At 44.0% G+C, this 18,362-nt stretch overlaps 1 protein-coding gene and 1 pseudogene across 1 annotated transcript; both read left to right on the top strand.

Moving 5' to 3' along the window:
- The first annotated feature begins 191 nt into the window (after positions 1 to 191).
- Positions 192 to 2,049, top strand: LOC108800918 (gastrula zinc finger protein XlCGF8.2DB-like). The gene is made up of 2 exons (XM_018572905.1): positions 192 to 315; positions 1,019 to 2,049. The coding sequence occupies exons 1-2, from the start codon at positions 192 to 194 to the stop codon at positions 2,047 to 2,049; spliced, it is 1,155 nt and encodes a 384-aa protein (XP_018428407.1).
- A 9,922-nt stretch (positions 2,050 to 11,971) lies between these two features.
- Positions 11,972 to 18,362, top strand: part of LOC108800917 — a 23,864-nt pseudogene continuing 17,473 nt past the window's right edge.

Here is an 18,362-nt window from a genome sequence, read left to right as displayed (position 1 = left end):
CGTCCTCTGTATTCCCGGGATTCCACACAGGAAGATCTCACCGTCCCCCACCAGGATCAGGTAGATGGGTCTGAGAATGAAGACCTAAACACATAATCTGTACTGCATACACTGTGTAGTCGTTGGTTCTTTTTCCTTACTTTTCTTATTCCCAATCATTTTTGTTGTTTTAGGGGAAAGGCCTGATTAGTATGAAGGTTGAGGTTAAAAAGGAAAAAGAAGAGACGTTTGTGATGGGTGATCAGCAGTCTACGGGGAAGAGTGAGTTGATGGTGAGAACAGAAAACAAGAAGCGTTTTATGGATATGATTACAGGTATGTAACCATTTCTTTTGCCTTTAAAGTTGAGTAACATATTTATTTTACTTCTGTGCTTTTAAAGTAAGTAGTTTGACTTAAGGTGCTGAAGAATTTAAAGGCATTCATACTGTACACCATATGAAGGTCCATCTCCATTCCTCAATATAACGTCATGTGACCAACAAATGAGGAGGAGATACTGTACACCATATGAAGGTCCATCTCCATTCCTCAATATAACGTCATGTGACCAACAAATGAGGAGGAGATACTGTACACCATATGAAGGTCCATCTCCATTCCTCAATATAACGTCATGTGACCAACAAATGAGGAGGAGATACTGTACACCATATGAAGGTCCATCTCCATTCCTCAATATAACGTCATGTGACCAACAAATGAGGAGGAGATACTGTACACGATATGAAGGTCCATCTCCATTCCTCAATATAACGTCATGTGACCAACAAATGAGGAGGAGATACTGTACACCATATGAAGGTCCATCTCCATTCCTCAATATAACGTCATGTGACCTACAAATGAGGAGGAGATACTGTACACGATATGAAGGTCCATCTTCATTCCTCAATATAACGTCATGTGACCAACAAATGAGGAGGAGATACTATACACCATATGAAGGTCCATCTCCATTCCTCAATATAATTGAAAATTACTGTTAACATACATTTTAAAAATTGTTTTCCAACAGACGGGAACCAGAAGAGGAATTCCTCAGAGGGACATCTTAATTTTTCTCCAGATTCCAATGTAGAAGATAATACCATTCCAGGAAATTCTCCGATAGTAAATCCCACTACTCGGAATATTTCTCAGAGACCTCACCAGAGGTCAATGAATCCCTCTAAGGAGTCTTCTGATAAATCGCACACCAGGAATTCAGATATTCAGTGGAGATCTCACAAGAAAAGATCAACAAACCCATCGGACCCCAAGGAACGTTTAGATAATAAAGGAGATCATCTATTGTCATGTTTGGGGTGCGGGAAATCTTTTAAGACGAATTCTGAACTCCATAAACATCTCAGATCTCACACCAGTGTGGCCTTGACGTGTTTGGAGTGCGGGAAAACTTTCACTGAGGAAAACAAACTGTTTGCACACCAGGGATGTCACATGAAAGAGCAGACTTTAGATCCTTTCATATGTTGCCTGTGTGGGATATCTTTCACCGAAGAAGCAAACCTTGCTAGACACCAGAAAACTCACACGAATGACCGTCCTTTATCATGTTCCAGATGCGGGAAATGCTTCGTGAATAAAGCTGACCTTATTAGACACCAGAAAGTTCACATGGGGGAGCATCCTTTATCGTGTTCCGTGTGCGGGGCATGTTTCACCGAGAAAGATAACCTTAATAGACATCGGAAAATTCACATGGGTGTGCGTCCCTTTTCGTGTTCAGAGTGCGGTAAGACATTCATTCGGAAAGCACACCTCATTCAGCATCATAGCTGTCACAAGGTCGAGTGTCCCTATTTATGTCTAGAGTGTGGGAAATGCTTTGCTGAGAAAAGTGTGCTCCTATCCCACCAGAGAATTCACATCGGCATGCGTTTTCATCAGTGTCCAGTCTGTGGGATATATTTCACCGAGAAGAAAAGCCTTGTTTATCACCAGAAGTTTCACAAGCAAGAGGGTCCTTTTTCATGTTCAGAGTGCGGGAAAAGTTTTGCACGAAAAAGATATCTTACTAAGCATCAGGGAAGACACATAAGCTGATAAATGTATGACCGTTTCATACCACTATATGGCCAAAATGTATGTGTTCAGATGTCTCCAGTGAAGGGTACTGATAATGCTACAGCATACAGAGACGTGTGCTCTTCCAACCTTGTGGTAACAGTTTGGTGAAGGTCCTTTTATGTTCCACCATGACTGTCCCGTGTACCAAGCCAGCTCTATAAAGACCTGGTTTGACCAGTTTGGTGTGGAAGGACTCGAGTGTCATCCACAGCAAACTGCACAGAGCCCTGACCTCAACCCTACTGAAGACTTTTGGGGTGAATTGGAATGACTATTGTGAACCAGATGTCATCTAACATCAATAACTGACCTCAAATGGGCACACATTCCCACTGACACCCTCCAAAATCTTAAGTAAGGCCTTCCCAGAAGAGTGGAAATTGGCATAACTGTAAAGGATGGGGAATGGGTGACTTGTGGCAACTCCATATTATTGTCCATGGTTCTGGAATGGGATGTCCAACTAACTGATAGGTGTGATGGTCAGGTGTCTTCAAACTTCTGGCCGTAGTATTATCCATGGTTCTGGAATGGGATGTCCACCAATCTCATATAGGTGTGATGGTCAGGTTTCTTCAAACTTCTGGCCGTAGTATTATCCATGGTTCTGGAATGGGATGTCCACCAATCTCATATAGGTGTGATCATCAGGTGTCTTCAAACTTATGGCCGTAGTATTATCCATGGTTCTGGAATGGGATGTCCAACCAACTCATCGGTGTGATCATCAGGTGTCTTCAAACTTCTGGCCATAGTATTATCCATGGTTCTGGAATGGGATGTCCAACAATCTCATATAGGTGTGATGGTCAGGTGTCTTCAAACTTCTGGCCGTAGTATTATCCATGGTTCTGGAATGGGATGTCCAACAATCTCGTATAGGTGTGATGGTCAGGTGTCTTCAAACTTCTGGCCCTAGTATTATCCATGGTTCTGGAATGGGATGTCCAACAATCTCGTATAGGTGTGATGGTCAGGTGTCTTCAAACTTCTGGCCCTAGTATTATCCATGGTTCTGGAATGGGATGTCCAACAATCTCATATAGGTAGGATGATCAGGTGTCTTCAAACTTATGGCCATATTTGCCATAGTGCATTTCTTGGAGACCCTAGTGGTGAGATAGGCCACCTTGGGGTGTGCTGATTCTGTTTTCTTCTGCACTCTCAATAATATAACATCTAAAAAGTAGAGTGGGAGCCCCTCACAATGGCCACAGCAGGTATGTAGAACCGAGAACTCAAGAGCCGATACTGAGAATTTCCACTCGTACTTGTGAAAATGTCGATGATAAGCACTGACCCCGGCGCTTTACATATAGAAACTGAAGCCGGTGCTGTAAACAGGCGCCGTTTTCCAGCGACCTTCCTGTTAATCGCAGTGCCTGGTTACAGCACCGGCTGAAAATTTCCACGCGACCACGCAGCCCACCACAGACCACACACAGCCCACCACAGACCCTGCACTGCCAACCTGAGATCCCACACAAACCACCAAAGATCCTGCATTTCCCACCGTAGACCCTGCACAGCCCACCTGAGATCCCACACAGCCCACCATAGACCTTGCACTGCCCACCTGAGACCCCACACAAACCACCATAGATCCTGCATTTCCCACCGTTTCCATGGTTCTGGAATGGGATGTCCAACAATCTCATATAGGTGTTATGGTCAGGTGTCTTCAAACTTATGGCCGTAGTATTATCCATGGTTCTGGAATGGGATGTCCACCAATCTCATATAGGTGTGATCATCAGGTGTCTTCAAACTTAGGGCCATAGTATTATCCATGGTTCTGGAATGGGATGTCCAACAATCTCATATAGGTGTTATGGTCAGGTGTCTTCAAACTTATGGCCGTAGTATTATCCATGGTTCTGGAATGGGATGTCCACCAATCTCATATAGGTGTGATCATCAGGTGTCTTCAAACTTAGGGCCATAGTATTATCCATGGTTCTGGAATGGGATGTCCAACAATCTCATATAGGTGTGATGGTCAGGTGTCTTCAAACTTATGGCCGTAGTATTATCCATGGTTCTGGAATGGGATGTCCAACTAACTCATCGGTGTGATCATCAGGTGTCTTCAAACTTATGGCCGTAGTATTATCCATGGTTCTGGAATGGGATGTCCAACCAACTCATCGGTGTGATCATCAGGTGTCTTCAAACTTCTGGCCATAGTATTATCCATGGTTCTGGAATGGGATGTCCAACAATCTCATATAGGTGTGATGGTCAGGTGTCTTCAAACTTCTGGCCGTAGTATTATCCATGGTTCTGGAATGGGATGTCCAACAATCTCGTATAGGTGTGATGGTCAGGTGTCTTCAAACTTCTGGCCCTAGTATTATCCATGGTTCTGGAATGGGATGTCCAACAATCTCATATAGGTGTGATGGTCAGGTGTCTTCAAACTTATGGCCGTAGTATTATCCATGGTTCTGGAATGGGATGTCCAACAATCTCATATAGGTAGGATGATCAGGTGTCTTCAAACTTATGGCCATATTTGCCATAGTGCATTTCTTGGAGACCCTAGTGGTGAGATAGGCCACCTTGGGGTGTGCTGATTCTGTTTTCTTCTGCACTCTCAATAATATAACATCTAAAAAGTAGAGTGGGAGCCCCTCACAATGGCCACAGCAGGTATGTAGAACCGAGAACTCAAGAGCCGATACTGAGAATTTCCACTCGTACTTGTGAAAATGTCGATGATAAGCACTGACCCCGGCGCTTTACATATAGAAACTGAAGCCGGTGCTGTAAACAGGCGCCGTTTTCCAGCGACCTTCCTGTTAATCGCAGTGCCTGGTTACAGCACCGGCTGAAAATTTCCACGCGACCACGCAGCCCACCACAGACCACACACAGCCCACCACAGACCCTGCACTGCCAACCTGAGATCCCACACAAACCACCAAAGATCCTGCATTTCCCACCGTAGACCCTGCACAGCCCACCTGAGATCCCACACAGCCCACCATAGACCTTGCACTGCCCACCTGAGACCCCACACAAACCACCATAGATCCTGCATTTCCCACCGTAGACCCTGCGCAGCCCACCTGAGATCCCACACAGCCCACCATAGATCCTGCATTTCCCACCGTGGACCCTGCGCAGCCCACTTGAGACCCCACACAAACCACCATAGATCCTGCATTTCCCACCGTGGACCCTGCGCAGCCCACTTGAGACCCCACACAGCCCATCATATAGCCTGAACAGCCCACCTGAGACTCCACAGCCCACCATAGACCCTGCACAGCCCACCTGAGATCCCACACAGCCCACCATAGACCTTGCACTGCCCACCTGAGACCCCACACAAACCACCATAGATCCTGCATTTCCCACCGTAGACCCTACACAGCCCACCTCAGACCACACACAGCCAATCATATAGCCTGAACAGCCCACCTGGGACTCCACAGCCTACCATAGACCCTGCACAGCCTACCTGAGACCCCATACACCCTAGACAGTCCACCCGAGACCACACACAGCCTACTATACACCCTCAATAGCGCGTTTGAGACCGCACACAGCCCATCATACACAGTGGGCAGTCCACCTGAGACCCCAGACCGCCCATTATAGACCCCGCACAGCAACCTGAGTCCCCGCAGAGCCCACCATAGACACCACACTGCCACCTGAGAGTCTGCACAGCCCAGCCACCTAAGAGCTCGCACAGTCCACCATAGACCCCGCACATGCACCTGAGATCCTCCATGCACCTGAGATATGCAGCTTCATATCATTCTGCATTGCTGTATAATGCTGGGATTTGCAGTCCTCTCTAGCTGGTGTTATTCTGCATTGCTCTATAATTAATTGCTGGGATTTGTGGTCCTCTATAGCTGATAGTATTCTGCATTGCTATATAATGTATTGCTGGGATTTGTAGTCCTCTATAGCTGGTGGTATTCTGCATTGTTGTATAATGTATTGCTGGGATTTGTAGTCCCCTATAGCTGGTGGTATTCTGCATTGTTGTATAATGTATTGCTGGGATTTGTAGTCCCCTATAGCTGGTGGTATTCTGCATTGTTGTATAATGTATTGCTGGGATTTGTAGTCCCCTATAGCTGGTGGTATTCTGCATTGTTGTATAATGTATTGCTGGGATTTGTAGTCCCCTATAGCTGGTGGTATTCTGCATTGTTGTATAATGTATTGCTGGGATTTGTAGTCCCCTATAGCTGGTGGTATTCTGCATTGTTGTATAATGTATTGCTGGGATTTGTAGTCCCCTATAGCTGGTGGTATTCTGCATTGTTGTATAATGTATTGCTGGGATTTGTAGTCCCCTATAGCTGGTGGTATTCTGCATTGTTGTATAATGTATTGCTGGGATTTGTAGTCCCCTATAGCTGGTGGTATTCTGCATTGTTGTATAATGTATTGCTGGGATTTGTAGTCCCCTATAGCTGGTGGTATTCTGCATTGTTGTATAATGTATTGCTGGGATTTGTAGTCCCCTATAGCTGGTGGTATTCTGCATTGTTGTATAATGTATTGCTGGGATTTGTAGTCCCCTATAGCTGGTGGTATTCTGCATTGTTGTATAATGTATTGCTGGGATTTGTAGTCCCCTATAGCTGGTGGTATTCTGCATTGTTGTATAATGTATTGCTGGGATTTGTAGTCCCCTATAGCTGGTGGTATTCTGCATTGTTGTATAATGTATTGCTGGGATTTGTAGTCCCCTATAGCTGGTGGTATTCTGCATTGTTGTATAATGTATTGCTGGGATTTGTAGTCCCCTATAGCTGGTGGTATTCTGCATTGTTGTATAATGTATTGCTGGGATTTGTAGTCCCCTATAGCTGGTGGTATTCTGCATTGTTGTATAATGTATTGCTGGGATTTGTAGTCCCCTATAGCTGGTGGTATTCTGCATTGTTGTATAATGTATTGCTGGGATTTGTAGTCCCCTATAGCTGGTGGTATTCTGCATTGTTGTATAATGTATTGCTGGGATTTGTAGTCCCCTATAGCTGGTGGTATTCTGCATTGTTGTATAATGTATTGCTGGGATTTGTAGTCCCCTATAGCTGGTGGTATTCTGCATTGTTGTATAATGTATTGCTGGGATTTGTAGTCCCCTATAGCTGGTGGTATTCTGCATTGTTGTATAATGTATTGCTGGGATTTGTAGTCCCCTATAGCTGGTGGTATTCTGCATTGTTGTATAATGTATTGCTGGGATTTGTAGTCCCCTATAGCTGGTGGTATTCTGCATTGTTGTATAATGTATTGCTGGGATTTGTAGTCCCCTATAGCTGGTGGTATTCTGCATTGTTGTATAATGTATTGCTGGGATTTGTAGTCCCCTATAGCTGGTGGTATTCTGCATTGTTGTATAATGTATTGCTGGGATTTGTAGTCCCCTATAGCTGGTGGTATTCTGCATTGTTGTATAATGTATTGCTGGGATTTGTAGTCCCCTATAGCTGGTGGTATTCTGCATTGTTGTATAATGTATTGCTGGGATTTGTAGTCCCCTATAGCTGGTGGTATTCTGCATTGTTGTATAATGTATTGCTGGGATTTGTAGTCCCCTATAGCTGGTGGTATTCTGCATTGTTGTATAATGTATTGCTGGGATTTGTAGTCCCCTATAGCTGGTGGTATTCTGCATTGTTGTATAATGTATTGCTGGGATTTGTAGTCCCCTATAGCTGGTGGTATTCTGCATTGTTGTATAATGTATTGCTGGGATTTGTAGTCCCCTATAGCTGGTGGTATTCTGCATTGTTGTATAATGTATTGCTGGGATTTGTAGTCCCCTATAGCTGGTGGTATTCTGCATTGTTGTATAATGTATTGCTGGGATTTGTAGTCCCCTATAGCTGGTGGTATTCTGCATTGTTGTATAATGTATTGCTGGGATTTGTAGTCCCCTATAGCTGGTGGTATTCTGCATTGTTGTATAATGTATTGCTGGGATTTGTAGTCCCCTATAGCTGGTGGTATTCTGCATTGTTGTATAATGTATTGCTGGGATTTGTAGTCCCCTATAGCTGGTGGTATTCTGCATTGTTGTATAATGTATTGCTGGGATTTGTAGTCCCCTATAGCTGGTGGTATTCTGCATTGTTGTATAATGTATTGCTGGGATTTGTAGTCCCCTATAGCTGGTGGTATTCTGCATTGTTGTATAATGTATTGCTGGGATTTGTAGTCCCCTATAGCTGGTGGTATTCTGCATTGTTGTATAATGTATTGCTGGGATTTGTAGTCCCCTATAGCTGGTGGTATTCTGCATTGTTGTATAATGTATTGCTGGGATTTGTAGTCCCCTATAGCTGGTGGTATTCTGCATTGTTGTATAATGTATTGCTGGGATTTGTAGTCCCCTATAGCTGGTGGTATTCTGCATTGTTGTATAATGTATTGCTGGGATTTGTAGTCCCCTATAGCTGGTGGTATTCTGCATTGTTGTATAATGTATTGCTGGGATTTGTAGTCCCCTATAGCTGGTGGTATTCTGCATTGTTGTATAATGTATTGCTGGGATTTGTAGTCCCCTATAGCTGGTGGTATTCTGCATTGTTGTATAATGTATTGCTGGGATTTGTAGTCCCCTATAGCTGGTGGTATTCTGCATTGTTGTATAATGTATTGCTGGGATTTGTAGTCCCCTATAGCTGGTGGTATTCTGCATTGTTGTATAATGTATTGCTGGGATTTGTAGTCCCCTATAGCTGGTGGTATTCTGCATTGTTGTATAATGTATTGCTGGGATTTGTAGTCCCCTATAGCTGGTGGTATTCTGCATTGTTGTATAATGTATTGCTGGGATTTGTAGTCCCCTATAGCTGGTGGTATTCTGCATTGTTGTATAATGTATTGCTGGGATTTGTAGTCCCCTATAGCTGGTGGTATTCTGCATTGTTGTATAATGTATTGCTGGGATTTGTAGTCCCCTATAGCTGGTGGTATTCTGCATTGTTGTATAATGTATTGCTGGGATTTGTAGTCCCTCTACAGCTTGGAGTCAGTGGCAGATCTACTAGGGACGCAGTGTTTGCAACTGGGACTAGGCCCTGGCCTTAAAATCATTAGTCTGTATGGTTTTAGAAAAACTGTCACATGACACAAAAACCAAAGGTATCGGTAATTGGTATCGGAGAGCGCATGAGGGAAAGTATCGGTACTCGGTATGGAAATGGTGCATCCCTAGTTATTTTTGTATTTCATAATATTTATTTATTTAATTGTTTTGGTGTTATGTGCGTGATTAATCATGTATGATAACGGAGGAATGCAGCAGAGTATCAAGAGAGGACATCAGCGGCAGCAGTTCTCACATCCTCCCCTGGATGGCGATCTTGAGTGAAAAGCGCGGACAAGGAGTAATGGAACGTACAAATAAGAAAAAGACAGGAAGTGATGTAAGGTGTAAAAAGGAAGTTTGGGTGAGGGGTAATTTGGAAGGAAGTAGAGAGGAGACATTGCTGGACCTGGCAGCAGAGGAGGTAATAAGATATTATTAGAGCCTACATATAGAGCCATTTATCCAACTGTCCATCCAGAGCCGCCATTTATAGACCAGATACATCCTAAATATAGAGCCATTTATCCAACTGTCCATCCAGAGCCGCCATTTATAGACCAGATACATCCTAAATATAGAGCCATTTATCCAACTGTCCATCCAGAGCCGCCATTTATAGACCAGATACATCCTAAATATAGAGCCATTTATCCAACTGTCCATCCAGAGCCGCCATTTATAGACCAGATACATCCTAAATATAGAGCCATTTATCCAACTGTCCATCCAGAGCCGCCATTTATAGACCAGATACATCCTAAATATAGAGCCATTTATCCAACTGTCCATCCAGAGCCGCCATTTATAGACCAGATACATCCTAAATATAGAGCCATTTATCCAACTGTCCATCCAGAGCCGCCATTTATAGACCAGATACATCCTAAATATAGAGCCATTTATCCAACTGTCCATCCAGAGCCGCCATTTATAGACCAGATACATCCTAAATATAGAGCCATTTATCCAACTGTCCATCCAGAGCCGCCATTTATAGACCAGATACATCCTAAATATAGAGCCATTTATCCAACTGTCCATCCAGAGCCGCCATTTATAGACCAGATACATCCTAAATATAGAGCCATTTATCCAACTGTCCATCCAGAGCCGCCATTTATAGACCAGATACATCCTAAATATAGAGCCATTTATCCAACTGTCCATCCAGAGCCGCCATTTATAGACCAGATACATCCTAAATATAGAGCCATTTATCCAACTGTCCATCCAGAGCCGCCATTTATAGACCAGATACATCCTAAATATAGAGCCATTTATCCAACTGTCCATCCAGAGCCGCCATTTATAGACCAGATACATCCTAAATATAGAGCCATTTATCCAACTGTCCATCCAGAGCCGCCATTTATAGACCAGATACATCCTAAATATAGAGCCATTTATCCAACTGTCCATCCAGAGCCGCCAATTAGAGAGGTGAGGAGGATTCTGGAAGGGTCACATGACATCGCTCATCTCTATAGATAAAACGCAGGCTACAATTAGGTGGCCAGTCATTTTTATTATGACCTCTTTCAATAGGGTTACACAGAGGTGAAGAAGACATCTGGTTAGTATGTGACCTCCAGTAGACATCATAGAGGAAACCAAGGGCACATCATTGTCCCGTCATCTGTGTGTATGATACATGAAGGAAACAATGATGAGAAGATTCTAGAAGTCACCAAGAAGATGATTGATCTGCTGACGGGAGAGGTGAGCGGTGCCGGGAATTCTGGGACATGATCCAGGAACAGACAAGGGATGTGTCTGGATGGTGACTGTATCATTGTGTGTGTCAGGTTCCTATAAGGTGTCAGGATGTCTCCGTCTATTTCTCCATGGAGGAGTGGGAGTATCTAGAAGGACACCGGGATCTCTACAAGGACGTCGTGATGGAGGATCAGCAAACGCCCAGTTGTGTAAAAATGGCAAAGAACGATCTCTCAAATCAGATAATGAATTGGGCCATGGAGATTATCTGTCTACTAACTGGAGAGGTGAGGAGGATTCCGGGAGGGGCAAATGACATAACCTCTGTCTCTATTAATAATTGAACACATACCCAATAGGAGAGGTGAAGAACATTCTAATATATATTTATCATTACACAACGCAGAACTGTGCTGTAGTCATGAAGACATCAGTTGAGGATAATGCAAAAATAAACACAAGAGTGAGAGAAAGACAGAGGCCCGCTACTGTGCATCCATTACCGTTTCTGACTCTTGAGACAAAAACCAAGAAGAAGATTCTAGAAGTCACCAAGGAGGTAATTGAGCTGCTGACAGGAGAGGTGAGCGGTGCCGGGAATTCTGGGACATGATCCAGGAACAGACAAGGGATGTGTCTGGGTGGTGACGGTATCATTGTGTGTGTCAGGTTCCTATAAGGTGTCAGGATGTCTCTGTCTATCTCTCCATGGAGGAGTGGGAGTATCTAGAAGGACACCCGGATCTCTACAAGGACGTCATGATGGAGAACCGGCCGCCACTCACATCACCGGGTAAGAGGAGAGAGCAGTACGGAGGGTCCACCTAGATCCCCCATCATCTGATACACACATAGAAACAATGTATTCAGTCAGTGTGTGTGTTTCCTACAGATGGATCCAGTAAGAGGAACCCACCAGAGAGATGTCCCCGTCCTCTGTATTCCCGGGATTCCACACAGGAAGATCTCACCGTCCCTCACCATGATCAGGTAGATGGGTCTAGATCTTAAGTGTTCCTATTATGGCATGAGATTACTTGCTACTATGTTTTCCATTGTTATTAGCACTTACTTTTACATATGTGTTTTTTTTTAATCACGTTTGGAATTTAGGGTGAAGGCCTGATTTATATGAAGGTTGAGGTAAAAGAAGAAGAAGAAGAAACATATATGAGTGCCTCTCAGCCGTGTATGGAGGAGGTTGGGATGGTTATCCAAAGTAACCTGGAGAGATGTTCTTCAGATATCAGCACAGGTAAATTATAAACATTAAATAGAAAAGCTACAAAAGGCCCATCTCCACTCCTCAATATAACGTCATGTGACCAACAAATGAGGAGGAGATACTGTACACCACATGAAGGTCCATCTCCATTCCTCAATATAACGTCATGTGACCAACAAATGAGGAGGAGATACTGTACACCACATGAAGGTCCATCTCCATTCCTCAATATACAATTAATATTTATTTAAAAAATGTGTTTTCCAGAGGGAGGACGTGTCCAGAATTTTTTGGAGGGAGATCTTTTTGTGTCCTCAGATGTTAAGGATAATGGTGTTGCCCAATGTTCTCAAGAAGTACATCCAGTTCTTCAATATATACATCAGAGAACTTACCATATGGAGAAATCAAGAGATCCTTCCAATTCTGGGGACTCCTCTCTGAACCATGAAGGAGATCATACAGGCAAGAGTTTGTTGTCATGTTTGGGGTGTGGCTTTTGTAATGAAATCTAAACGTCTTCTATATCTTGGACCTTACACCACTGTGATCTTTTCATTTTTAGAGTGTGGGAAATCTTTCCCTGAGAAAAGCCAACTTGTTATACATCAGAGAAGTAACAAGTCTAGACGTCATTCATGTGCGGAGTGCGGGAAAAGCTTCACTGGGAAAGGAAATCTTCTAACGCACCAGAGAAGTCACACAGGCGAGCGTCCTTATTCATGTTCAGAGTGTGGGAAATGTTACACCGGGAAAGGAAGCCTTCTTACACATCAGAGAAGTCACAAGAATGAGCAACCTTTTTCATGTTCTTGGTGCGGGAAAAATTTCACTCAAAAAGGAAGCCTTCTTAGACACCAGAGACTGCACACCGGAGAACATCCTTTTTCATGTTTAGAGTGTGGGAAATGTTTCAGTGACAAAAGAGCACTTTTTAAACACCAGATACTTCACACAGGAGAATATCCTTTCTCGTGTTCAGAGTGCGGAAAATGTTTCACTCAGAAAACGGACCTGCTTACACACCAGAGAACTCACACGGGTGAGCGTCCCTATTCATGTGCAGAGTGCGGAAAATGTTTCACTCAAAAATCAAACCTTCTTAAACACCAAAGAAGTCACACGGGCGAGCGTCCCTATTCATGTTCAGAGTGCGGAAAAAGTTTCTTTCAAAAGGGCAACCTTCTTAGACACCAGAGGAGTCACACTGGAGAGCGTCCTTTCTTATGTTCAGAGTGTGGGAAAGGTTTCCTATTTAAAAGACACCTTGTTTTACACCTGAGAATCCACACAGGTGAGCGCCCTTTTTCCTGTTCAGAGTGCGGGAAATCATTTACCGAGAAAGCAAAGCTCTTTAAACACCAGAGGATCCACACAGGTGTGAGTCCCTTTTCCTGTCCAGAGTGCGGAAAATGTTTCACTCAGAAAACCGATCTTTACAGACACCAGAGAATTCACACGGGTGAGCGTCCTTTTTCGTGTTCAGAGTGCGGGAAATCATTTACTCAGAAAAGCAGTCTTCTTAAACACCAAGGCATTCACACTCGGGAGGGCCCCTTTTCCTGTGCAGAGTGTGGGAAATTCTTTATACGTAAAGAAAAACTAATGGGACACCAGAGAACACACGCCTGTTGATACTGTTAACTAACGTATGTGGAATTTACCAGCTTGAATTCCATAGGAATAATAAGCCTTTAACCTCCCAATCACATTCATACATGAAGTCTAGTTGGTTGGGTGACGATCTAGATATATTCTGAAGACACAGGTGGCAAGATTGCTACAGTTCCTGCGTTGCTTAGGTTGTCCCCATTCACCAATTCCAAAAAAAATTGGAGCATCCAATAGAGAGAGTGGGAACCCCTTGTAATGGCCATGTATGGTGTGAAAACCCAGGACCTGAAGCCCACATATGCTTCCCTACCATCGACATATAAGTCATTAATGGTCGTTTTTATTCTCCACCTTCTACCAAACACTGAGCTCTCCTTAGGTTGTCCCCATCCCCCTGTTCCAAAAAATGGAAGCATCCAACAGAGAGAGGTGGAACCTCTTGTTATTACCATGGATGGTGTGAAGACCTAGGACCTGAAGCCCACACATGCTTCTCTACTTTGGAGATAGAAGACAATATTGGGTGGTTTTATTCTCCAGCTTCTACCAAACATTGAGTATCACTTTTGGATGGAGTGACCATCTGAGGCTTAAAATGTTGGACATAAGAACCAAATATTAAGACGTAACCCCAACAGCTCTGCGTTGACTTTTGTGGTGACTCGAGCTGCCTTGGCACATGTCGTCTGGCTTGTCATTTGTCCTACGGATATTTAATTATACATTATTGTATTGAAGTCGAGGTTACATTTCATTGTCTTAATCAGTTTTCTTTATTGTCCATAGAGGGACATGGGAATTCAGAAACAGTTGGGTTATACTGCCACCCACAGGATGCTGGGACAATGGTAACAGAAAATTTGTAAGCCAACCCCCATATTATCCCACCTCTACCCAGCAAGTCTCGATTTTTGATAGTGTCCTAGGAGGTTGGGCATTTTTTTGGCCAGTCTTCCCACTTTGTGGGAATCACTGCTGCACCACTGCTTGAGCTGGTTTCTACATATCAGCTATCTGAATTGTTTCCTCAGCAATAGCTTTGGAGGCTGTATGGTAGACTGGTCGTGTGGGGGTTAGCCTGGAATGTGACCTTTCAAGCACTGGGCCACCAGGGATCCCACGAAAAAGAGACACTAGGGTGGACATAAGGTCCAGTGCTTACAGAAGATACCTAGGGGTCAGGTCCTTACTAGGGAAGCGAACAGTAGAAACTGGTCTCTCCTGACCTTGTTGGCCAGGGGGTCCCTCAGAAGGGGGATAGATCTGAGGGACATCGAGTACCATGAAGGGTTCAACAGTATGCGAGAATATAATATGTGTATATGGCACCACTCCCAAAGTCAAGTTTTTACTAGTGTAGGAACTAAGGTTTCCAAGGTATGGGGAACAAAGACAGACCTGGGAAGATACACTGCTGAGTGAGGACAGCTGAAGGAGATGCCAAGCACAAGGGTTTAGCCCATGAGCTACAAGCGGTACACTAAGCACTCAAATACCTGGGTGGCAAACTATCCAATAGCCCATTCAGAAGTATAAACAGCTCCCCACTTGTAGAAGTGGAGGGAAACCTTCATGCAGAAGGCTTGTCTATGGGGTTAGCTGACCTCTTAGTTGAATCCTATGGTCTGAGTGGGAGGTGGGATCTGAAAAACTACAAGCTAACATAGATGAAGGAGAAGGGTTGGGGTAATTGTGAGATTCATTCAAGCTGAGAATCCAAAGATGTGGGGTAGTGTGTTTTCCAAAATTTCACCCAAGATGGAGGTCCTTGAAGAAGAGGACTCAGTGTTGGACGAAGAGACCCAGTGTAAGACGAATACTGCTCTCTCTTATACTAAAATGGTAAAAGCCTTATGTTGCACATACCCAAGCCTCAGCAACACTTTAAGGAACCTGGAATATGGAAGAGCTCAATGTCCTTCGGGCTTGAGTTTCGAGAGGTGCTCTCCATGACTTTGGGTTCTCTTCTTTGTAGATCCAGAGGTGCTCTCTATAACTTTAGGTTCTCGTCTTTGTTGATCGAGAGGTGCTCTCCATGACTCTGGGTTCTCTTCTTTGTAGATCCAGAGGTGCTCTCCATGACTTTGGGTTCTCTTCTTTGTAGATCCAGAGGTGCCCTCCATGATTTTGGGTTCTCTTCTTTGTAGATCCAGAGGTGCCCTCCATGATTTTGGGTTCTCTTGTTTGTAGATCCAGAGGTGCTCTCCATGATTTTGGATTCTCTTTTTTGTAGATCCAGAGGTGCTCTCCATGACTTTGGATTCTCTTTTTTGTAGATCCAAAGGTGCTCTCCATGACTTTGGATTCTCTTCTTTGTTGATCTTCAGCACTGAAGGACATTAGGACTGGTATTAGCATGGTCAAGGTCTTAGTTCTGTAGTTCTATGTCACTTTATCTATAGATCTTAAGAAAAAAATTGTTACCAAAATTTTAATCCAGAACTTCACCCCCATATACGTAACTCATCTCCTTGGTTGTCAGTGACACAACCCGGCACTTCTAGGAATGGGGAAACATGTGACCTCCTCCACTGTGATGGTGCCTAGGCCTAGCACCCACTCATAAGGCTCAAATACTGCCACATGACTGGTGAATGATGTTGTTGTCACTCCCACCATGTTGCCCACAAAGCAGCAATGAGTTGTGAGGGAAGAGGGTCCCTATGCAGAGACATTCTCACTTTGCCCAGCATGGAGAATGTGACGGTGTCTCTTTAAACATCTCTTATCCTGAAAAATATTCTAAAGGAGGCATTGAAGATGGAAGAGTAGATATTGTCCTACAGTGAACGTAGGTCAGATCAAGTCTTGTCCTACAGCGTACAGCATCTCCATACATACATCCAGGTCAGGAAGAAACGTTTGAAAGAACGTTTCAGTCATGACACACGTGAAAAGCCATATTAATGTTCTGAGTGTAGGAGGAGCTTTTATCTAAATCACATTTCGAGGAAGACCATGGAGGCCACCTCGGCAAACAAAGATAATCATACGATTATTGAACAATTTCTTCACAAAGGTTGAATTATCTTCAATGATCCAAGTTGTGTAAGGCCTCAACCTTAATTATTTGTGACTTCTTGCTGCTGGGCCTGTGCTGGCCTCCTTTAATCTGCAGTCAGTAGTCATGTTTCTGCAATATGTACATGGTGGGATACGCCCAGAGTGTATTCATTGGCCGGCAAAGCAATCGTAAAGGCAACCTTTGTCCTATTCTCTACATTCTGCACAAACTGTATATATAAGATGAGGCATGATGTAGTCTGGTGCAGAAACTCGGGTGGAGGCATCAGAGAACATAGAGTGGTTGGAGGGGAGATGCCAAGTCAAATGGGGGGGTTAGCGCATGCATGCATGATCGAAACCTTCTAATACATAAAGAATGAATGATGTTCAGGAAGGCTGTATTATCAATATGAAGCTAAGATCAAGAACATGAGGACATGACCTCAAACATGGGGACATTATCTTAACCACGGGGATATGACCTCAAACATGGAGACATGATCTCAACCACGGGGATATGATCTCAACCACGGGGATATGATCTCAACCATAGAGACATGACCTAAAACATGGGAACGTGACCTCAACCATGAGGATATGACCTCAACCGTGGAGACATGACCTTAACCATGGGGAGAAGACCTCAACCACAGGGATATGACCTCAAACACGGAAATATGACCTCAACCATGGAGGCATGACCTCAACCATGGGGACACGACCTCAACCACGGGGATATGACCTCAAACACAGAAATATGACCTCAACCATGGGGACAAGACATCAACCACAGGGATATGACCTCAAACACAGAGCTATGACCTCAACCATGGGGACATGACCTCAACCATGGGGACATGATCTCAACCACGGGGACATGCCTTAACCATGGGGAGAAGACCTCAACCACAGGGATATGACCTCAAACACGGAAATATGACCTCAACCATGGAGGCATGACCTCAACCATGGGGACAAGACCTCAACCACAGGGATATGACCTCAAACACGGAGATATGACCTCAACCATGGGGACATGACCTCAACCATGGGGACATGATCTCAACCACGGGGACATGATCTCAACCACGGGGATATGACCTCAAACATGGGGACATGACTTCAACCACAGGGACATGACCTTAAACTAACAGGAAGTAAGATCATAACTGACCTCCGAAATTATTATTTTACCGATAGGGTACTTGATGCTTGGAACAGACTTCCAGCAGAGGTAGAGAGTCTGTCACCAGTAAGTAACTTTAAATTGGGAAAAACATAAATCTATAGTTAGACAAAAAGGTTAAAAAAAAAGACCCAAAAAAGAAAAAAAAGAGACAGTCCTCATGGACCACTTGGTCGTATTTTGCCGTCACTCTTCTATGTATGCCAGCCCAAGGCGGTGGTCAAAGTGGCCTGCTATTTCCACATTCTACACCAGATGGTGATCTTGCGTTTTGTGTTTGGAACGCACCGACAGGAAGTGATGTACTGTGTAGACAGGAAGTAATGATGTTAGGAACAAAAAAAGAAGTTCTGGTTGGGAGGAAGTAGAGAGGAGACATTGCTGGAAGTGGTAGCAGAGGAGGTAATAAGATATTATTTTATATTTACACCCGGTAACCCTCCCGTCATGTCCATCTTCATCCTCCTTAG

The sequence above is a fragment of the Nanorana parkeri genome, unplaced genomic scaffold, assembly GCF_000935625.1.
Source record: "Nanorana parkeri isolate BGI_ZX_2015 unplaced genomic scaffold, ASM93562v1 scaffold2166, whole genome shotgun sequence".
Classification (NCBI taxonomy): domain Eukaryota; kingdom Metazoa; phylum Chordata; class Amphibia; order Anura; family Dicroglossidae; genus Nanorana; species Nanorana parkeri.
The sequence above is the reverse complement of the archived record's forward strand: the minus strand, read 5'-3'. Positions and strand labels throughout refer to the sequence as shown.